Source organism: Acipenser ruthenus, chromosome 28 (assembly GCF_902713425.1).
Source record: "Acipenser ruthenus chromosome 28, fAciRut3.2 maternal haplotype, whole genome shotgun sequence".
Taxonomy (NCBI): Eukaryota; Metazoa; Chordata; class Actinopteri; order Acipenseriformes; family Acipenseridae; genus Acipenser; species Acipenser ruthenus.
In genome coordinates, this window is record NC_081216.1 from 3555872 (window position 1) to 3579277 (window position 23406).

The following is a 23406-nucleotide window of genomic DNA, read 5'->3' on the forward strand; positions in this document are numbered from 1 at the left end:
TGAATATCCCTCAGTCACACTGCAGTGCAGCGTCGGATTGAGTCACACAGCGATCGTGGCAGTGCCTCGCTCGGTACTTACACAAGCACCCCCGGCCCCCCGGACTGTGGAGTCTTATAAATTAAGAATAGGCGTGCAGTGATATATGACATGGTCCACAATAAGATCAAATTAGGAAACGATGAGCCTTTGTGCCGGAGAACATCCCTCGATAAGGATGTATTATATCTTCCACTTTGTTTTGTACAGAGTTTGGCTGCATAAGTTAAGTTATTAAAAAGATAAATCTCTTCGATCTCTCTCTTTATGTGTGTGTGTAATCATTGGGGTTGCATTTACGTTTAATTTGATGGGTTTGAGTTAAGCAGCTCATCAGATTGAATTTCCTGCAGTAGACACCAGCATCACCAAAGTGTGTTAATATAAGGAATGTTGAGGATTTCTGGGCTAAATTTAGCATAGGAGGCTCTGTGCTCTGGTGATTAAAAAAAGGGCTTGTAACCAGCAGGTCCCCGGTTCAAATCCCAGCTCACTCACTGACGCACTGTGTGATACCCTGAGCAAGTCACTTGTGCTCCGTCTTTCGGGTGAGACGTAGTTGTAAGTGACTCTGCAGCTGATGCATAGTTCACACTCCCTAGACTCTGTAAATCAAAAATAAATGAAAAAATAAATCAACAACAAAAGCTGGCATTTGAAGTCACTTTAATAAAAAGGTGCCTTGCTCATAATTGGTATATGTTTGGTTTTTCATTGTACATGTATATTGACAACAGATACCTCATCCCAGCTTCACACAGTTGCAGGAGGTTGAGACTTCCCATTGAAGAGGGAGCCCTTATAGTTTTACCATAGAATTTATACATCGTCCTTTCTTTACCACCAGTGTTCAGGCAGGCAGTCTGTCCCTGTTTTTAAATCTTTACATCTCTTTGAAAAAGCATTTCTAAAGGTTATGAATTTCTTTTAAATAGCTTGACTAACAGCTAAAATGTTTCTTAATTATTTTAAACCTTATTATTAAAATCGTATCTGCTCAGTTCAGATCTTTGAGGGCTAAAGGCGTTATATGAGTGAAAAAGAAACAAAACACACCACATCACAAGGCATATAACTAGGGACTTTATTAACGCTGGCTGGAAAGTTTGTCTCTCAGAATCATCAATTGTTTTCATGCATATGCAGATATTTTTTTCTGCTTTATATATATTTAGATTTATATGTTGTTGTTTTTTTTTACAGAATTATTTTTTCATTATTGGCAGAAGAAAAAGGTGAACTCACCAAACTGTAATTATTGCCTTATTGCGGAAGAGGCAGCATACCTGACTGCCAGTTAACAAGAAGAGTCATATATTTTTAGCAAACCGGGATCCTCAAAAAAAAAAAAAAAAAAATACTGAGTGGGAGGGGGAGAAAGAGAGTGAACTCCCGTAATCCTTTTCATAAGACGTGGACCCAAGCGTTATTCACCAGCCTTCAGTTATTAAACAAGGTCCACAAAAGACACACACACAGCCCTCTAACATCTCAACTTAAAACACTTTACAACAAATGCAAATCGACAAAGACCTCACTGGTTTCCCTTACGGTCTGAATTCAGGACGACACTGCGCAGGGCAACAAGAGCAGCGACTCAGGGGCAGAACACCGCAACAAAACGGGTTTCTATAGCAACTTAGAAATGATGTCTCACTGGTCCTTAACCAAATTCAGATCCCAGCCGCCACAATCCTCTCCCTGCCCTGCAGAATCCACTCTCAGTCACTCAAACCCCTCGCCCCCACATCTGCCCGTTCAACATTTAGAAATACAAAGAAAAACGAATGAGCTGAATGGCGTTTCTACTGCTAGACGTTTCTCAGCGTCTTCAAATCAACGCGATCGAAACCAATCAACCAACTGCAGAGTCAACGCTGTTAAAAAATAAAAAAGTGACATGTGAAGAATCTACCTGTGAACTATCTAGCAACTACGCGGCTAGATACACAGCCTTCAGCCTTTCATGCAGCCTCCATTTACGATATGTATTCGTTTTAATTCACTAACTAACTATATAGCTATCGATACATACAGTACAACTATTATTAGGAAAGGTAAAAAGAGCAGGCATGTTCATTTAAAATGTAGCATTTAAACAAGTTTAAACGTTTAAACGTAATGGGAATTTTTAGTAACTTGCCCCCCCCCCCCCCCCAAAATAAAAGCTGGATCAGCCCTCCATTAAGCGGCCGTAGCTTTCTCTGACGCGCTGCGAAATCAAAACATACCCCTATTAACTGAATGAATAACCTCACATTGCACGCGTCCTACTGTCTAAACACTACAGCTGAACTCTCTATATATATCATGCATATCTGTGACAGTGATACGTTTAGGAAAATATTAAGCTATAAACTATTAACATCCCTAAGAAAGACTCTGTGTGTTTAAATAAATTCTCCCTGGTGAAGGACAGAGAGACACAGAGACCAAACTGGAGATCGAGCTACCCCCCTCCCCTCTCCCCTCTCCCCTCTGAATATCAGCGTCTTAAAATCCACATGCTCCTGATTCCTCCCCTCCAAATGACACTCAGACAGGCGTGTGATGCGTTCAACAAGGAACAAGCAGAGCCATTGAGTTTGCAAACTCTCCTGCACAGCCACAGCAACCACACTGACATGCAAACACAGCATTAAAAACGACTTCCCTTCTAAAAGTTTACTGCGGTACATTTATTTGCCGTCATTTTGCAGTTTTCACCCTGTTGGTTATACTGTGCTTCTACCATGGTTGGTCTGTTTTTTAATATGCTTTACCATACCTCTCTGTGCTTTACAATGCTTCCCTATGCTTTACCATACCTCTCTGTGCTTTACAATGCTTGCCTATGCTTTACCATACCTCGCTGTGCTTTACAATGCTTCCCTATGCTTTACCATCCCTCTCTGTGCTGTACAATGCTTGCCTATGCTTTACCATCCCTCTCTGTGCTTTACAATGCTTCCCTATGCTTTACCATACCTCTCTGTGCTTCACAATGCTTCCCTATGCTTTACCAGACCTCTCTGTGCTGTACAATGCTTGCCTATGCTTTACCATCCCTCTCTGTGCTTTACAATGCTTCCCTATGCTTTACCATACCTCTCTGTGCTTTACAATGCTTAGCTATGCATGCTTTATTACACTTTAGTTTTGTAAGGGTCATAAAGTACTCTGCCCTGATCGATTGCCGCAATGAGGAGAGAGGGAACAGATTTATTTCCCTTGTGCAAATGAAAAAGGAAAGGAAGCGTGGTGCAAGTTGTCCGTAGGGCTTGTCTGTAAAGTGTGATCTGCAGGGTGCAGAGTAGAGGAGAGAGGGGGAGGTGCCCAGGCTGTGTTTCGAACAATATTCCAGGGGCCACACAACCCCAGTCTGGAGACCTGAAGACCAGTTAAAACCTCCTGGAAGGAAAACAAACGATGAGCAGTGCCGACCAGAGACCCGACAGGACCTGAACATGCCTCCCGATCCCCAAAACAAAACCGAGCGGAAGCAGAGTGGACTGGGAGCTCGTGTCCAGTTGTAGATCCCAGTGCATCCCAGTAGACACCAGTATGAACCAGTACACAGCCCCAAAGCCCGCCTGGGGTGGTGTGATAGAAAGGTTCAAGTGATGCTGTGATGTTACTGTGCAGCTCATTGAAATCGAGGTGGTCCCCCGGCTCCGGTGTTGGGGTGCTGGTCAGTTTGGGGGTTCAGCCCCCGCTCCTCTTTCACAGCTCCAGTGTGGGGTGCCGGGGGAGTGCACAGTGAAGGCTGGGTGCGGCTCAGATCTCCTCCAGCGAGTCTGTGGGTACCAGACCCCTCTTCTTACCACTGCTCACCTTCAGAAAGCCTTCCCTGTCCTCACCTTTCCCAACGCAGATCTGAGAAGGAGTGGAGACAGAGTGGGGTAGAGATACACAGACAGGCTAGCCAAGCATCACCCCCCACCCACAAACTCCCTTCCCCTCACCTGGCACTCTTTCACACTCATCTGTCCCAGCTCCCTCCTGCCCTGGTAGGAGTTGCTGGCTCTCCACACCCTCTCACCCGGCCGCACTCTCTGGACAAAGTTTGCTGGGAAGAAGCCAACCTTGTCCGCGCTCTTACCCTGCGGAGACAAACCAGCAGTCAAAACAGAGCCAGCACAGCATGGGATCAACACAACATTCACACGGGCGCAACGCAATATTCACACGGGATCAACACAACATTCACACGGGCGCAACGCAATATTCACACAGGAGCAACGCAACATTCACACGGGCGCAACGCAATATTCACACGGGATCAACACAACATTCACACGGGAGCAACGCAATATTCACACGGGATCAACACAACATTCACACGGGAGCAATGCAACATTCACACGGGCGCAACGCAATATTCACACAGGATCAACACAACATTCACACGGGATCAACACAACATTCACACGGGAGCAACGCAATATTCACACAGGATCAACACAACATTCACACGGGAGCAATGCAACATTCACACGGGCGCAACGCAATATTCACACGGGAGCAACGCAACATTCACACGGGATCAACACAACATTCACACGGGCGCAACGCAATATTCACACGGGATCAACACAACATTCACGCGGGCGCAACGCAATATTCACACGGGAGCAACGCAACATTCACACGGGAGCAACACAACATTAACACGGGAGCAATGCAACATTCACACGGGCGCAACGCAATATTCACACGGGATCAACACAACATTCACGCGGGCGCAACGCAATATTCACACGGGAGCAACGCAACATTCACACGGGCGCAACGCAATATTCACACGGGATCAACACAACATTCACACGGGAGCAACGCAATATTCACACAGGATCAACACAACATTCACACGGGAGCAACGCAATATTCACACAGGATCAACACAACATTCACACGGGAGCAACGCAATATTCACACAGGATCAACACAACATTCACACGGGAGCAATGCAACATTCACACGGGCGCAACGCAATATTCACACAGGATCAACACAACATTCACACGGGATCAACACAACATTCACACGGGCGCAACGCAATATTCACACGGGATCAACACAACATTCACACGGGAGCAACGCAATATTCACACAGGATCAACACAACATTCACACGGGAGCAACGCAATATTCACACAGGCTCAACACAACAGAGTTCACACGGGCTCAACACAGTCAGCACATGTTTAACACGGGACAAGCACGTATGCACACAGGAAGACATCGAGAAAGACTTCTAGTCCACATGTTCCTCATCCTCTGGATTCCGTGCTGTTGGGTGTTTTATAGTTATGGACGAGAACACTGCAGGTGAAGCGGTTCTGATTGGGGGAGAGCTTGGAGGGGAGGAGCTGTGCTTTTGTGTGATTGGTTTATTTGTGTGTGGAGGCTGAGATCTGAACTGGGAGAGGGATCGCTGCTGTGTTATACTGTGTTATACTCCTACTCCTCTCCAGCACTGAAGGGGTTAAAGCCGCTCTGCTGTACCTGAGTCAGGAGCACCTGTGTGAGCAGAAACATTGCTGAGGGAGCGCTGAGACTCAGCACTGCCAGCCTCATTACTCACTGCCATACACTGCGTTACTCACACACACACACACTATACACTGAGACACACACACACACACACATACACACTAACACTATACACTGAGACACACACACACACACACACTATACACTGAGACACACACACATACACACACACTAACACTATACACTGACACACACACACACTATAAACTATACAGTGAGACACACACACACACACACACACTAACACTGAGACACACACACTGACACACACACACACTAACACTATACAGTGAGACACACACAGACTGAGCTGCACACACACACACAGGCTTGCAATAATGTAAGCAGAATTGAAAACAATGCAAAACAATCAAAGTTGCGCAAATTATAAATCACCCTGTATAGCCTAAAGGAAAGAAAGGGGCACACTGACTGTCTAGCACAGACACAGAAAATGAAACGTTCAACTGTATAATGGGAAGGTGGAGCACTAAAAATGAAATGCTCAGTGTGTCTGTCTCAGTGTGTGTGTGTGTGTGTGTGACTCAGTGTGTGTGTGACTCAGTGTGTGTGTCTCAGTGTGTGTGTGACTCAGTGTGTGTGTGACTCAGTGTGTGTGTCTCAGTGTGTGTGTGTCTCAGTGTGTATGTATGACTCCGTCTGTGTGTGTCTCAGTGTGTATGTGTGTGTGTCTCAGTGTGTGTGTGACTCATTGTGTGTGACTCAGTGTGTGTGTGACTCACTGTATGCCTGTCTCAGTGTATGTGGATGCAGTGTGCGTGCTCAGTGTGTGTGGATGCAGTGTGCGTGCTCAGTGTATGTGGATGCAGTGTGCGTGCTCAGTGTGTGTGGATGCAGTGTGCGTGCTCAGTGTGTGTGACTCACTGTATGCTTGTCTCAGTGTGTGTGGATGCAGTGTGCGTGCTCAGTGTGTGTGGATGTAGTGTGCGTGCTCAGTGTGTGTGGATGCAGTGTGCGTGCTCAGTGTGTGTGGATGCAGTGTGCGTGCTCAGTGCATGTGGATGCAGTGTGCGTGCTCAGTGCATGTGGATGCAGTGTGCGTGCTCAGTGCGTGTGGATGCAGTGTGCGTGCTCAGTGCGTGTGACTCACTGTATGCCTGTCAGTGTGTGCGTGCCTCACTCTATGCCTGTCACTCAACCTTTCTGCAGTGAGCAGTTTGCAACGATTCCATTATAAACCTGAATGACTAAACCTCATTAAACTTTTATTAAATGTCACTCCAGGTCAAGGAGTTTCTTGAATCCATTATGATGTGCTGCTCAGCACCTTTCACAAGAGATGGATTTTTTTTTGTTGTTAATGAAGTGTTCTGTGGAGTGGAAGGGGGCTGAGTGGTGCTCAAGTGACCACGAAACCCAGGTTCAAATCTCAGAGACACTCCCTGAGATAAGTTTCCCGCAGTAAAAGCACAGCAAAGTATAATAAAGAACAGAGAAAGCATGGTAAAGCATAGGCAAACATGGTAAAGCACAGAGAGGTCTGGTAAAGCATAGGCAAGCATTGTAAAGCACAGAGAGGTCTGGTAAAGCATAGGGAAGCATTGTAAAGCACAGAGAGGTATGGTAAAGCATAGGCAAACATGGTAAAGCACAGAGAGGTCTGGTAAAGCATAGGCAAGCATTGTAAAGCACAGAGAGGTCTGGTAAAGCATAGGGAAGCATTGTAAAGCACAGAGAGGTCTGGTAAAGCAAAGGCAAGCATGGTAAAGCACAGAGAGGTATGGTAAAGCATAGGCAAGCATTGTAAAGCACAGAGAGGTCTGGTAAAGCATAGGGAAGCATTGTAAAGCACAGAGAGGTCTGGTAAAGCATAGGGAAGCATTGTAAAGCACAGAGAGGTATGGTAAAGCATAGGGAAGCATTGTAAAGCACAGAGAGGTCTGGTAAAGCATAGGGAAGCATTGTAAAGCACAGAGAGGTATGGTAAAGCATAGGGAAGCATTGTAAAGCACAGAGAGGTCTGGTAAAGCAAAGGCAAGCATGGTAAAGCACAGAGAGGTATGGTAAAGCATATTAAAATATTATTATTTTTATTCATTTTAAATGTATACACAGAGATAAGTCTCGTCCGTGCATGTGCGTGCGTGACCTGGGCTTGCCACCTGTTCTGGTTTTGCCTGGATTGTTCTCTTTTTGAGGCTGCTGTCCTGGGAAATCTGTAAGACTTCCCGGGACATTCAATGTCAAAGTGTATGATCTATTCATTCATTTATTTATTTATTTATTTTTGTACAAAATTACTCTGGTGTCCCGGTTTTTTGTAAGTCAGAGGTGGGAACCCTAGCGGGACCCTGTGTGACCCCCACCCACCCCCGTAACGATCCCGACAATCACAGTTCAGCACCCACCTTCCACCAGTCTTCATTGGAGTCGTCTGTCACCTGCACCCTGTCACCTGGCCTGAGAAAGAGAGGGAGAGAGAGAGGAGGGGAGAGGTGAGTCTGTGTGGTGTGAGTCTGTCCGTCTGTGTGTGTGTGTGTGTGTGTGTGTGTGAGTGTGTGAGTGTGTGAGAGTGTGTGTGAGTGAGTCTGTAGTGTGTGTGTGAGAGTGTAAGGGCAACATGTTTGCATGCTTCATTGATTTCAAAAAAGCATTTGATTCTATTTGGCACGAGGGTTTATATTATAAAATTCTCCAAAGCAGAATAGGGGGTAAAGTTTAGGATATAATTAAATCAATTTATTCAGAAAACAAGTGCGGAATAAAAATTAACAACAAAAGAACAGAGTTCTTCTCACAGAGGCGTGGAGTGAGACAGAGTCCAGCGCTGCTCAATAGTTACATCAGTGAGTTAGCGGTGAGGTTGGAACAGTCTCCTGGCCTCTCTATACATGGAAGTTAAATTCCTGCTCTGTGCAGACGACCTGGTCCTGCTGTCGCCCACTGAACAGGGGCTGCAGTGGAGCCTGGCACTGCTGGAGCAGTTCTGTCAGACCTGGGCGCTGGCAGTGAATTTGAAAAAAAACTAAATCATGATCTTCCAAAAAAAGGCCAGATCTCATGAAAACAGATACCACTTTACTCTGGCAACACCGCCCTAGAACACACACTGAATTACAATTACCTCGGACTACGAGCAATGCCTCAGGGAGCTTTGGCCCGACAGTGAATGCATTAAAAGAAAAAGCTTGCAAAGCTTTCTATGCCATCAAAAGAAGGCTATATAAAATAAATATACCCATTAGAATCTGGTCCAACATTTTTGACAGCGTCATCCAGCCCATTGCGCTGTATGGAAGTGAGGTATGAGGTCCGCTCAGCCAGCAGAACTACACAAAATGGAACAAGCATCCTGCAGAAACCCTGCATGCAGAATTCTGCAAAAATATATTACAAGTACAGAGGAAAACATCTAGTCATGCATGCAGGGCTGAATTAGGTCATTACCCACTGCTCATCCACATCCAAAAAAGAGCACTCCAATTCTGGATGCATCTCCGCACAAGCCCCCCAGACTCACTACAGTACAAAGCCCTGCAAACCCAAGAGCTCAGCCCAGAAAAGAGTCCCCTCAGCCAGCTAGCTCTGAAGCTCACTGCCCTAACCTCCACTAACACTAACCAGCTTCAGATCAGCACTGCTAACCAGCTGCCAATCAGAGTCAAGCAAATTATAAAACAAAACAAACATCTTATCTGGAACATTGGGACAATGAAACTAAATCCCCAAAACAAACTGGATTGCTATCGAGCCCGAAACAGAAACTACACCCTCGCAGAGTATGTCTTCGCTGTCAGAGACACAAGGCAGAGACAGATCCTGACCAAGGACAGGCTCAGTGACCACAGCCTGGCCATAGAAAAAGGTAGACACAAAAAATTACTATTATAAAGCTCACTGCAGTTGTTATTATTGATATTAATAATTACTGTGACTGTAAATATTATTTTCTTTACCATTTAAATTACCATGAACATATTATTGCTTTATTTGTTTATTTATTTAATCTGTATATTTCCAGACTTTTATTTTCATCTCATTGTGAAAAACTTTTTTTTTTCATTGTATGATATGTTGCATCATATCCTATGTACTGTATTTGCTTTGGCAACACTGCTGATGTTAGTTATGCAAATACAGCACCTTTGAATTTGAAAAAAATGTGAAAAATCTGAATTTGTGTGTGTGTGTGAGTGTGTGTGTGTGTGTGTCTCTGTGTGTGTGTGTGTGTGTGCGTACGTGTCAGTGTGTCAGTGTGTGTGTGCGTGTCAGTGTGTGTGTGCGTGTGTCAGTGTGTGTGTGTGTGTGTGTGTGTCAGTGTGTGTGTGTCAGTGTGTGTGTGTGTGTGTGTGTGTCAGTGTGTGTGTGTCAGTGTGTGTGTGTGGGGGTGTGTGGGGGTGTGTGTGTGAGTGTGTGTCTGTGTGTGTGTGAGTGTGTGTGTCAGTGTGTGTGTGTGTGTGTGAGTGTGTGTGTGCGTGTGTGTCTGTGTGTGTGTGTGTGTGTGTGTGAGTGCGTGTCAGTGTGTGTGTGTGTCTGTGTGTCTGTGTGTGTGTCTCTGTGTGTGTCAGTGTGTGTGTGTGTGTGAGTGTGTGTGTGTGTGTGTGTGTGTGTGTCTCTGTGTGTGTGTGTGTGTGTGTGTGTGTGCGTGTGTGTGTGTGTGTGTGTGTGTGCGTGTGTCAGCGCATCTCTACTCACTGCAGCTCCAGGTCGTTCACTTCTTGAGGGAGGAATTTGTAGAGCGCCACGTAGGAGTGCTTTGGGGGCCCCTCGAGTCTGCAGGGGGTCTGGGGGGGGGGGGAGTATTAAATAATATCTTATTATTATAAAATAATAATAATAATAATAATAATAATAATAATAATAATAATAATAATAATATAGACTTTACCTTCAAGCTGACTCTGTCCTCCGACACAGCCTTCTCGCTTTCTGTTCAAGAGAGAGAGAGAGAGAGAGAGAGAGAGAGAGAGAGAGAACGAGTGAGATTGAGGGTGGGAGAAAGACACGAGTGGAACAGCAACTTGACGGGAGAGGGTGGGACATGGCGGTGGGAATGGCTAGCTCTCTAGTCTTCTTCAAGAATAAAAGAATAATGATGCTCTTGCGATGCTCAGTCTGTCAGCGGGTGCGTTCCTGAAGGCTTGCTTGCCTGTTATTCCTTGGCTTTGAATTGGTAGCAATGCTCTGAGCCATGGTATCATCGGCGCTGGCAAGATGAATCGCTCCCTCTATCTCTCTCTCTGTGAGGAGCTTACCACAGCAAAAATAACATCTGCGCACCTGCCTGCTTTTCTATTAAACCAGCACTGCTCTGTGCCTACGACCCCCCTCCCTCTGCAAGAACAAGCAAGCGCAGTGTCTCAGTGTGTAGCGCAGTATGTAATGATGCTGCCTCTCTCTCTCAGCCTGGCAATGTGCAGGGTGCAGGGTGCAGGGTGCAGTATTCTGTGTGTAGGGTGCAGTTTGCAATGTGCAGGGTGCAGGGTGCAGGGTGCAGTATTCTGTGTGTAGGGTGCAGTTTGCAGTGTGTAAGGTGCAGGGTGCAGGGTGCAGTATTTTGTGTAGGGTGCAGTTTGCAGTGTGTAAGGTGCAGGGTGCAGGGTGCAGGGTGCAGTATTCTGTGTGTAGGGTGCAGTTTGCAGGGTGTAAGGTGCAGGGTGCAGGGTGCAGTGACAGTGACAGTATTTGGTGTTTCTCTCACCCTGGCTGCCCATCTCCTCCTCTCCGCTCCGCAGGCTCTCCTCCCCGTCCTCTCCGCCCTCATCCCGCTCATTCTGCACAGGAAGTGACACGTACAGTCAGCAGCAGGAAGTGACACATGTCAATCAAGATTCAACAATAAAATACTAAAATAAAGAGACCACAAAAGCACTGCAGGCGTCCTGTCTGATTCTCATGGCTGTACTGGGCAGTATAATAGCTGTCTGTCTGGGGCAGGGGGCAGGGTGCTGTATGGGTTCAGGGTGCAGGGTGCAGGGGGCAGGGTGCTGTATGGGTTCAGGGTTCAGAGTTCAGGGTGCAGGGTGCTGTACGGGTTCAGGGTGCAGGGTGCTGTATGGGTTCAGGGTTCAGAGTTCAGGGTGCAGGGTGCTGTATGGGTTCAGGGTGCAGGGTGCAGGGTGCTGTATGGGTTCAGGGTTCAGAGTTAAGGGTGCAGGATGCAGGGTTCCTACCAGGCTCCTGGTAGGGGACTCAGAGACGCTGCCGAAGCTGGAGCGTTCCAGCTGAGCAAGGGAGGTCCCGTAGCGCAGAGTTTCGTACACAGGGTCCACACGGGCCTTCCCTGCTGAAACACACACACACACACACACACACACACACAGAGACAGAGACACACACACACACACACACACACACACACAAACACACAGAGACACAGACAGAGAGACGCACACACAAACACACGCAGAGGCAGAGACACGTACACACACACAGAGACACGCACAAATACACACACACACACACACACAGACGTATTGTGAAATTAGTGCACCTTTTCACTCGTACTTAACGCTGGGGTTCACTACAGCTTCAGCACTGAAGTCATAGGGTACTCACCAGGGGGAGGGGTCTCCTTCACCACACACAGCTGGTCATTCACCAGGAGGGGGGAGCTGAAATTCCGCTTGAATGCCCCCGACTGAGAGAGGGGGGAGAGGGAGGGAGAGAGAGAGAGAGAGGGAGAGTTGCTATGAACACACCCCTCCCCTGCAGTGCCTCATTTGAGTTTCATTTTCAACACATCAGTCTGTCAGTAATCGTCACTGGGCTTGGAGTCTCAAAGCTGCATACTCCACACCGACATAAGCAAACAATTCAATAAATAATGAACGTCTTTAGACCAGTGACAAGCTCCTAAAAGAAACGTCGGACTCGTTTAGTTCTGATTTGGTGACTTCATTAGGTACGTTTATTAGGTACATTTATTTACTGTAGTTTTGCTTTCTTGAAAAAAAAAATTGCGAATAATGATAATTCGGAATAAAATTCTATGTCAGAGCGACGTGTTTCTACCAGTCGAGCCCTGTTCTTCACTGAAAGGGGAGGGATTTTATTATGAAATTTTGTGAGCCACTGAATAATAAACTATAAAAGAGCAGCCAACCTACTTATCACCCATCTTACAAAGAAAAAGACAAATCGGGGTTGATGCGTGCATTGTAATGTACCCTGCATATCACAACATGCATCTAACATTGTAACCTTAGTGCTCCATTAGAGGTAAAATGACCCGAGATTATACTGAGATTTCAGAGTATCAGCTTCACCTGCTCACAACAGCATTGATGAATCCATCTGGGCTGAAACTCAGAATCTGCAGCCATCTGGTTCACTGTATTACTATTATTACTTCTGTGTGCTCTGAAAGAAGCAGCGATGGGGATAAGAGAAGCGAATGCGTGTGTCTGGTTATTCAAGGAGTCAGCTATCTCTCATTCAGTCGTACTGGAAAACATAACCTCTCCCTGTAGAGACCGGCGTGGCAGTATGGTATAGTATATTGATGATTTTTGGATTACTATCGTAATACATCATCATAAGAACTTTTTTCCTATTTTTCTAACCGTTGCTCAGTGCTGAATGACAGCTGAATTGATCTCCTGATATTTATCAGTTAGTGCCGAGCAGCTACATGTCTGAACGTCAGATCTCTCCTGTATATCCACAAAGAGTCATACATGGTTCTGTATTCATGTGTCTAGAGCTGTACAGAAACATCATTTGAATGGCGCTGAAACAGCTGGGGAGAGCTCTGTGTTTCTCTGTAACTGTGTGTATGTGTGTCTTTGTCTGTGCGTCTCTAACTGTGTATGTCTGTCTGTAACTATCCCGACTCAGTTCATATCAGTACAGGACCCCTCACCCCCTCTCTCACCGCCTTGCCATTGCACTGCTGCTGTGACAGTTCCGATGAACACCACAAGTGAGCGCCAAGCTTGCAGGCTTTACAGCGCAGCCCCTGCTTGGAGTTCCCTGCAACAAAACGAAAACGACAAACCAATCAGAGCACAGCACAGCACGGCACAGGACACAACTTCATTCAAAGGCTCAAATGATATAGGGTCAGCTGTGCATGTTAACTGATATAGAGACAGGGTCAGCTGTGTATGTTAACTGATATAGAGACAGGGTCCGCTGTGCATGTTAACTGATATAGAGACAGGGTCCGCTGTGCATGTTAACTGATATAGAGACAGGGTCCGCTGTGCATGTTAACTGATATAGAGACAGGGTCCGCTGTGCATGTTAACTGATAGGAGACTCACCCACGATCATGTGGTTGCAGAGCTGGCAGTGGGTGGGCTTTCGGAACACGTGCTCCTGGAAGCAGTGAGTACGGAGGGGGCGGAGCTGAGTGGGGGGCTTAGAGGTGAGGGCGGTGTTAGGGCTGGAGGCGGGGCTGGGAGCCGGGGGCGGGGAAGGGGGAGGGGGCGGGGCCGTGATGAGGTCGCCGGGGAGACGGATCTCGCTGTTGGAACGCTGGAAGAAGTTCTCGACGCTTCGACTGCGGATCATGGTCTTGAAGGAGAGCGAGCGCTTCAGCCTCTGCAACTAGGGAGAGAGAGAGAGAGAGAGAGAGAGAGAGAGAGAGCAGGACAGGGTTCAATCATCACTCATCTTACAGTCAGCAGAAGCACATGGCTGCACTGATCCCTTCTTCTAGTGCGAATCCTTTTTCATTTAACAATTCTATTTAAGAAGAATAAGAGCTCGTCTCTCCCCCCCCCCCCCACTCACCCCTCACGGATGCAGACATAACCTAAAGCTACAGACAGAAAGACATCATATAATACAACTGAATAGAGTTTAAGACAGTGCATCACAGTGTGGCTGTGTGCTTTTACAGCTGTGGAGGGTCTCCTGGTTCACAAGATATTCCGATTCACAAGACAGTCGGTTCCATGCTTCTGTGTGCTTTAATTCTTGGCGGTTGTGTACATTACTGTACAGCACTCCTGCAGGAGAGATGAGAACTGGACAGGGTGGCATCAAATTTCAAATCTATTTGATCTAATCAGGACAGAACCCTTGAGATAAGCATCTCATTCACAAGGGGGTCCCGGCATGAAATAACCACATTATAAAATCAACGGTAAAAAGAGACAAATCATTCAAAACGGGACGCAACACTTCATCATACAAACAATAAGACAAAATAAAAGCAGAAAAAGATCAAACAGTTACAAATGTACATGATCCTGGTAGCATAGAGACACACACACACAGAGACACACACACACACACACACACACACACACACACACACACACACACACACACACACACACACACACACACACACAGAGACACAGACACACACACACACACAGACACAGACACACACACACACACACACACACAGAGACAGAGACACACACACACACACACACACACGTTTGCATTGCTATATATTTGTGGAGACTTCTCATTTGCTATTTGTAACTCCAGTCAGATGAAACTCCACACAGGGTGAAAGTCGACAACAAACGAAATATTTTGGCACTTTTCTTTTTTTTTTTTTAGTTCTTAGAAACGTGTTTTACACAGTGGGGACGTCCCCACAAAGGTCGGTTTTCCAGGAGTTACTATCTTTGTGGGGACATTTTCTCAAATTCTGTCCGCACACATCTCTTTTTAGGAACAGTGCTTCAAACCTTGCTTGGTAATAATTCATGATTCCTCGCTGAGCCACAGGGGAGGGGGAAGTAGAAAGGGAAAATATTATTTCTGCTCTTTTAGTTTGATATTAAAGCTGAGCAGAACTAAAAAGACGCTCTCCTCCTTAAAAGCACAACTCACAGCGCAGCCTTGACAGCACATTGCGCACGACTTGAAGCACAGGTACTGCTGTGTGACCTTTCTGTTTCCATGAATGACGTGTCAGTGTGCGCGGGTCTGTCTCTGTCTGTCTGTGTCACGATGGAGCAGCTCGACCAATAATATCATATACTCTTAAAACATAGATCGGCTGGAGCTGGCTCCCTCCCACAAGTGCTCATTCCCCTTCCTTCTCGCTCTTTCTTTCTTCCTCCCTCTCTCTCTCTCTCTCTCTCTCTCTCTCTCACCCATTAAATCCTCTGACCTACAAATTCACTCAAATGCTCAACATGCCTCTAATTAACACAATGTAAGCATGGGGAAACTGCAAAATGACAGCGGTGAATTTTGCTAAGGGCTGTTCCCCAGGGGCCCCAGTTATTATTTATTTCTTAGCAGACGCCCTTATCCAAGGCGACTTACAATTGCTACAAGCTAACACATTATTTTTACATGCAATTACCCATTTATACAGTTGGGTTTTTACTGGAGCAATCTAGGTAAAGTACCTTGCTCAAGGGTATAGCAGCAGTGTCCCCCACCTGGGATTGGACCCACGACCCTCCGGTCAAGAGTCCAGAGCCCTAACCACTACTCCACACTGCTGCCAGTTCAAGAGTCGTGAACACACACACACAGCTGTCTCCGGCAGCCAGGCCATTCTGAGAAGGGAGCAGGAGGAGAAGAGACACATTCAGTTTGAGCCAGTCCAGGTTTTACATTCATGAGTTTCATAACAACTGTGTTTCACTGCACTTCACTGTGCTGTTACCAGGGTACATCAGGACATGCTTTTATAACTTGACAGGCTTATTCATCTGACAAGTCGTGTCTCCTCAGGTAAGGTTAGGCAGGACTGTCAAACACCATCAGACAGCGCGGTACATACGAGAGAGAGAGAGAGAGAGAGAGAGAGAGAGAGAGAGAGAGAGAGAGAGAGATAGAGAGAGAGGGAAGAAAGGAAGGTGGGCGTAAAGAGAAACATCAGAAGGAGGGAAAGAGAACACAGAACGAGAGATCAGAGAATTAGAGGAGAGAGAGAGACGAGGCTTCATTCTATACATTCCCTAATGGAGGGATAGGGTGGTACTGTGACTGCGTGCTTACTCAATGCAACCTGACAGCTACAGCTCCAATCAAGAGGCCAGTGAGTAATAAATCAGCAACGATCCATTTATTATTCAGACGCAAGGTGCAAAAGAAGCGTGAATTGCGTATCACGATGACAAAGCCACTGCACGCAAGAGTCATAATACGAATTCAAAAGCACCACCGCGTGCAAGTTACAGTACCAACATATCTTATCCTGTGTTCAGATGTCACCATGTGCACAGAACACTGCGTGTGAGCGCTTTGACGTTACAGAGGGTTATTAAAAAAAAACAACAACGTTTTTTTCATTTAATAGCAGCGATTGTGTAAGATAATAAGTGAACAGCTCCTGTTAGTAATGATTATTGCTGCTGTCCGGATTCAGTTTTTTGATGGGAGTTATATAAAGGAGCGCTTGTCTCGCCTCTCCCTCTCTCCCTGTCACTCCGAGTCTGCCAGCCAGCTCTGAGAAGAGCCCCCAGCCTCTCAGAGATGACAGTGACAGCGGCGATTACAAATTCACAAACACAAAAACAGATGATCAAGAGAGAAAAAGCACAGGGACCCACGCGGCCTTCTCAAAATACTGCAGAGAACAGAACAGAACACAACGCCCTGGAGAGAAACGCCATCGGAAAAACTCAACAGCGTGACTGCAGTGCAAGATCCAGCCACCAGGAGGAGCAATGCGCTATGCAATAGCACCATGCAATAGCACCATCTTGAATCGTGCTGTTATACCTCTTCATTCTAAACCTCACTATCTTTAAAATGCCACTTTAAGTCCAGTGGCAGGGGTGTTGTCCTGTCAATAGGAGCCTTTGTGACACTTGTTCATCATCCATAGCTATTGAACACTCAGTGTTGCATTTTGAAAATACTAAAATAACTGTAAGCTCCTGTTATCACAAGGAATCGAAATGAAACTCAATGACAAGTAAAGAGAGAGAGAGATCCACCTGTCAAGGTATTCCTTCTGACACACCTCTCTGGTGCCCCCTAGTGGAGGTGGAAGCCTGCCACAGCAGTGCAGGGAGGTTCTGTGCAGACAGGCTGCAGCGTTTCATTGCTGCATTACTGCACTCAGGAGCTACACTAGTGAGCTCACAGTGCAGCCAGAGCAGGCTGTTACACAAGAAGCAAAATCCAGCGGGCAGTCTTAACGGCGCGTGATTACAACTTACAGGCCCCAGATCTCCCACTGCAGTCCTTGGCGCTGGCTCTAAAGTCTGCTAATCCGAGCTGACAAACGTTCCGATAATGTCTGCATCGGCCTGTGGAGTGGATTATCCTAAATGCTTTTCCTCTTGGATTTAAGTTTCTGGAGTCGAGTTTCCTACAGTTGTGCCAAAGAGTCTGAAATACGGGGAAGGGGTACAGGGGCTATAGGGGCTAAGCCCTTTCAACGGGTTGTCACATGCAAAGGCCTTTTACAGTACAGGCGGTTCAGACGCCCTTCTCATAGCTGTTGAGTGATCAGCGCATTAAAAACAATGTAATCTAATAAAGGTGGCAGAGACACTAGGCTGGGCTGCACAGCGCTCTCTAAGGGTGTCAGTGATAATATTATTAAAGGTTATTAAAGAAAAGACAATGGATTTGAGAGCTTGGCACTCCTTTAAACAGAGCAGGTTCTACGCAGTCCCATTCCAGTAGCAAAATCTCCAGGTTACATGACCCCCCCCCCCCCCCCCCCCCCAAAAGCCAGTGTAATTTATAGACCCTGTTTATTTAGATCATTAAACTAGATCACAGCCTGTTCTCATGAAATGTAATTAGGGTTAGGGTTGGGGGTTTGGGTTGGGGTTGGGGGTGGGGGTTGGGGGTTTGGGTTGGGGGTTGGGGTGGGGGTGAGGGTTGGGGGTTGGGGTTGGGGTGAGGGTTGGGGGTTGGGGTTGGGGGTTGGGGTTGGGGGTTGGGGGTTGGGTTTAGGGTGGGGGTTGGGGTGAGGGTTGGGGGTTGGGGGTAGGAGTTGGGGGTTGGGGGGTGGTGGTGGGGTTGGGGGTTGGGGTTTGGGGTGCGGGTTGGGGGTTGGGGGTTTGGGTTTGGGGTTTGGGGTGCGGGTTGGGGGTTGGGGTTGGGGGTTGGGGGTTTGGGTTTGGGGGTTGGGGTGCGGGTTGGGGGTTGGGGTGAGGGTTGGGGGTTTGGGTTTGGGGTTTAGGGTGTGGGTTGGGGGTTGGGGTGAGGGTTGGGGGTTGGGGGTAGGAGTTGGGGGTTGGGGGTTGGGGGTTGGGGGTTGGGGGTGGGGGTTGGGGGTTGGGGTTTGGGGTGCGGGTTGGGGGTTGGGGTTGGGGGTTGGGTTTGGGGGTTTGGGGGTGGGGGTGGGGGTTGGGGGTTGGGGTGCGGGTTGGGGGTTGGGGGTTGGGGTGGGGGTTGGGGTTGGAGTTGGGATTTGGGGGGGGGCTGCAGCTCTTCGGGGGCGATGTGCTCCTCCTGTGAATCTCATTGCCTGCCTCTCTCTCTGTCTATCTGCTTGCTTGTCTGTCATTGAAAGGAGCTATCTCAGCATTCTGTATTACATTTGGATGTGGCCCAAAGTTTTGCATCACCTAGAATTTTATTTTAGGATTCAGACATACTTAAAAGAAAATAACTATGAACATCATTTAGATCTTATTTACCATAATGTAATTAGATAAACTAGGAAATGATATTGCAAATGTCTACAGGAAGCCATAATAGTAGGACAGTATTTCATAGATTTCAAAACGACAATTGCTTTTAATTTGTGTGAGTTTTTCGTGAAGTATGTGGAAAACTACAAAGCAGTGTGTAATTCAAAGTTAGCGTAGCATTATTCATTCGACTTTCATTAATTCTACATGTTAATGCAAAACTTTTGGCCATATCTGTCCATAGATACATTCCAAAAAACGACCAGCTGCTGTTAAAATTGACCCTGCTCAGCAGAGACAGGACCCCGCCGCTGTATCTAATCCGATGTGGTCCTGCGGGTACTAACATATCAAATCAGCGCTATTCAACACGAGTCGCGACTGCACCGCGCCGCGCAGCTCCAAGACTACAGCACAACATAGCACGTGAACGTACAAAAACGCACACACACGCACGCACACACACGCACGCAGGCACACACGCACGCACACACACTTGTTTAAATACATTCCCCAGATTCATTATTACATGATTTTGTTGCAGACGGTTTGCGTGTTAGAAGCGTGCTAATATATGATTTGTTGCATGCGGACGGAAAGGTATATACCTGCATTACAGTGAGAGGTTCAGCTCCACTTTCAGTAATAATCAGGGGTGTCCTTTCAGATAAATTCAGCGGGGTGGGGGAGTAAAGTTACGTCAACATTGAATATTCGCTGTCCCAAATAGCACCATGAAAAAAAACAGGCAGTAACTGGGCCAGTTTACAACGAGACAGCGATATCTTAAAATAAATGATACAAGATGTGCAACACAGTACTCTCCGGCTAAGAGAACACCCCTCGGGAAGCAAGCGAAGTGTTCTCTTAGACGAAGTGTGGACGGAGTCAGCCACCACACACAATATGAATCAATAAACAAATACATATGTATTACTTGTCATGACGCGCGTGCATCAACATATGAAATGTGTGGAGTAGTGGTCAGGGCTCTGGACTCTTGACCGGAGGGTCGTGGGTTCAATCCCAGGTGGGGGACACTGCTGTACTCTTGAACAAGGTACTTTACCTAGATTGCTCCAGTAAAAAACCCAACTGTATAAATGGGTAATTGTATGTAAAAAATAATGTGTTATCTTGTAACAATTGTAAGTCGCCCTGGATAAGGGCGTCTGCTAAGAAATAAATAATAACGTTAATAAACTGTCAAGCTAAGTTAACACAGTAGCAGCTAGGGTATACACTACTCATTTCAGATCACTGAAAAAAATGTATTGCACGGGCTTCACAAAGAGAGCCGGGGGTAAGAACACATAACTCAATTAACATAAACTGCTAAATAAGCATCACTTTGGATGTCGGAAGTAGAGATATGTAGCAACGTTTTAAATAGGATGTTTACACAGATCATCGCGAGTACATTTGAATATAAGGGAGTAGCGTCTCGCTTTCATCTTGGCAAATTTGTCAACACCAGCCTGTCTAATGTCGGGATAGCGTGTAATAACTAAAATATCTCTCCATCTCTCATCCCCACTAGCTGTACGCGCGTATGTTTGGACCCTTTTCATGCACGAAAATAACCATTCATTTGCCAAAGGATACCAGCATTTACATACGACAAAAATATGTTAGAAAAATAAATCCATTTATTTTAATGTATAACATTGACGAATATAAAATGCATATTTAATCAATGTATATATATATATATATATATATATATATATATATATATATATATATATATATATATATATATATATATATATATCATTTAAAGAAAACCGCAAAAAAGAAACGACAAGAATCAAAAATCAAAATAGGGTCAAATGCAAACCCGAAAACACACAGCACAGCCCTGAGCCTAAATCTCGTTTTAAAATATCTGCTGACTTTCATTTTAACCCATGTATAAATAAATATACCTGGGTATTCTATTGGTTTGTGAAGAAAAATTCGACCATCTTATATGTGATTATATTATGTGTCTGGAGGGGGAAGGGGGGGGGGAGGGAGGGGGGCAACTGCTACCCTGCCCCATAGCAAATGACACCCCTGCTAATAACAGCGAATCCAAATTATTAGAGAACTCAATTGCGATTATACTTGATACTGTAGAGCTTAGACAAACCATTACACACACACACACACACACACACACACACACACACACACACACACATATATATACACACAAGCATACACACAGATATATACACACACACACACAATATAAAATACATTAGAATCTATTTGCTACTACAATATTTTTTATATATAACAAATAAACTGTTACAAGAGCGATCTAGTTTGAGAGAGGAATGCATCGCCCCCCACATTGCGGTACAGAGGGACAGAAGTCAACTTTGCACACAGGCAGATAGCGGAGTGGCGCGGAGTTCTTGCATTCAGTGTGTTAATGTGAAGTGTATCACCCAGTGCAATGCTAAATACCTTTTAAAAAACATCCCTCGAGCCCCTGTCTCTCCCCCATTGCTAAACTCCGAACGAGCGCCCGCGGAGAGGGCGCTGAGGTGCAGAAGCCAGCATGCTTGCAGTCCCGCTTACCTTGGACACGGGCTGTATGGACACGGTCCCCGGGGAGCGCTGGACCGCCAGGTTCTGAGGCTCATTTTCCTTCTCGTTGTTTTCCGTCATCCCTTCAGAGCAGGCAGGCTGGGCGTGGATCTCCAGGTAAACGAGGCACCGAGGACCCCTGATGCGTCAGACACAGTTTCTTGTTCTGCCGGTAGTGCTTTTTTTAAGATATAACTATTCCTTTTCTGGTGTTGTGCTTTGATTGCTCCCCTCAAAATCTGAGGATACCTCAATTATATATAAAAAAATCAACAGTTTTTATATTACTATAAAAAGTATAGTAAACGTACAGTTGTTGTTTTTTGTGCGTTATAAATACATACACTGTTTTTTCCACCAAAGCTAGCTACAGCACGGATACTTACTTAATTATAAAATTAAACTAAACAACAAAAATTAAATATGTATTGCGACCCGACTAACTCTGCTGTTTCGACACTGCCGGTATCCGCTGGTTACAGATATTTAACATATTCAATAAAAATAGCATCACTTGCCTTTTTCACAGTAAGAACATATAGCCAGACAGGGCAGCTAGCGCTCTAATTAATATGGTCCCTCGCTCACACCGAATTTTTATTTCTGAGAATATTTCGTATTTATTACGCGGTTGGTGCAAGTTATGTTATTGGAAGAGCGATCGATTTGAATTTCGCCCCGAATTCCGTCCAGGTGCCGCGCGCGGGTGTCTCTCAGCTGTAAGTCTGCAGCTGCACGCATACCTTCGCTCTAAGTTTGAGGCAAGTAGAACGCCTCGTCGCGCTGTGATTGGTGCGGCGGTCCCTCTGATAACGCAAGGCTCGCGTGTGACTGGCTGAGCCGGTGGACGTCAGAGCAGGGAGGCGGTGTTCGGAACACAGGTAGATGTTTTGGTTTGGTTGATTTAAGGTGGACTATTTTAGTTAGATGTTTTGGTTTGGTTGATTTAAGGTGGACTGGAGTAAATGAACGCCGGGGATTTGTATAAAACGATCCTGGTTAAACAGTGTATTGATGCGCACTGTATCTCTGGACTATATCACATTAAAACATTAACGGCCCACCTTAACGGTAAATTGCTGACGTGCCTATTAGCAGTTCGATAATAGTTATGTTATGTGTGTGTGTGTGTGTGTGTGTGTGTGTATGTGTGTGTGTCAGTGTGTGTGTGTGTGTGTGTGTGTGTGTGTGTGTGTGTGTGTGTGTGTGTGTGTGTGAGTGTGTGTGTGAGTGTGAGTGTGTGTGTGTGTGTGTCAGTGTGAGTGTGTGTTTGTGTGTGAGTGTGTGTGTGTGTGTGTGTGTGTGTCAGTGTGTGTGTGTGTGTGTGTGTGTGTGTGTGTGTGTATGTGTGTATGTGTGTGTCAGTGTGTGTGTGAGTGTGTGTGTGTGTGTGTGTGTGTGTGTATGTGTGTATGTGTGTGTCAGTGTGTGTGTGAGTGTGTGTGTGTGTGTGTGTGTGTGTGTGACATACCTAGCTGTCATACAGAAGGTCATGCGAGTTTGGGTGGAAGCTGTGTAGTACTTGTACAATCTCCATGGCGATTGTTTATAAGTAAGAAACCCGAGTTCTTTGCCTCGGGTAATGTGTTTTATATTGTCCCCCGTCTCGTGAAGGTCATTCAGGTTTTGCGCGATATTTGCAAATGTCCGGTTTGGAGCGCTTTTGAAATCTTATTAAAAAGCTCTTTCTTAATATTTATACCTATCCTTGTTATAAATCAAAATATCACAACCAGCCTTAGAACTTCTGAGGAGAGTCGCTATG

General features: G+C 46.0%; 1 protein-coding gene across 4 annotated transcripts; it reads right to left on the reverse strand.

The window, feature by feature from the left end:
* Positions 1-1109: 1109 nt before the first annotated feature.
* LOC117434829 (SH3 and cysteine-rich domain-containing protein 2-like) lies at positions 1110-22604 on the reverse strand. 4 transcript variants are annotated; one of them, XM_059003229.1, is made up of 11 exons: positions 21633-22604; positions 13803-14088; positions 13400-13509; positions 12094-12175; positions 11709-11818; positions 11237-11309; positions 10424-10464; positions 10231-10319; positions 7944-7995; positions 3984-4121; positions 1110-3894 (listed from the first exon to the last, which is right to left on the reverse strand). In XM_059003229.1, exons 1-11 carry the CDS (start codon positions 21720-21722, stop codon positions 3796-3798), a joined length of 1170 nt encoding a protein of 389 aa, XP_058859212.1. In that variant the 5' UTR covers positions 21723-22604; the 3' UTR covers positions 1110-3795. The 4 variants fall into 4 exon arrangements, with proteins under 4 accessions (XP_058859212.1, XP_058859211.1, XP_034762679.2 ...); XM_059003228.1 differs by having other exon boundaries at positions 11709-11821; XM_034906788.2 differs by having other exon boundaries at positions 13412-13509; positions 21633-22602.
* Positions 22605-23406: the final 802 nt, after the last annotated feature.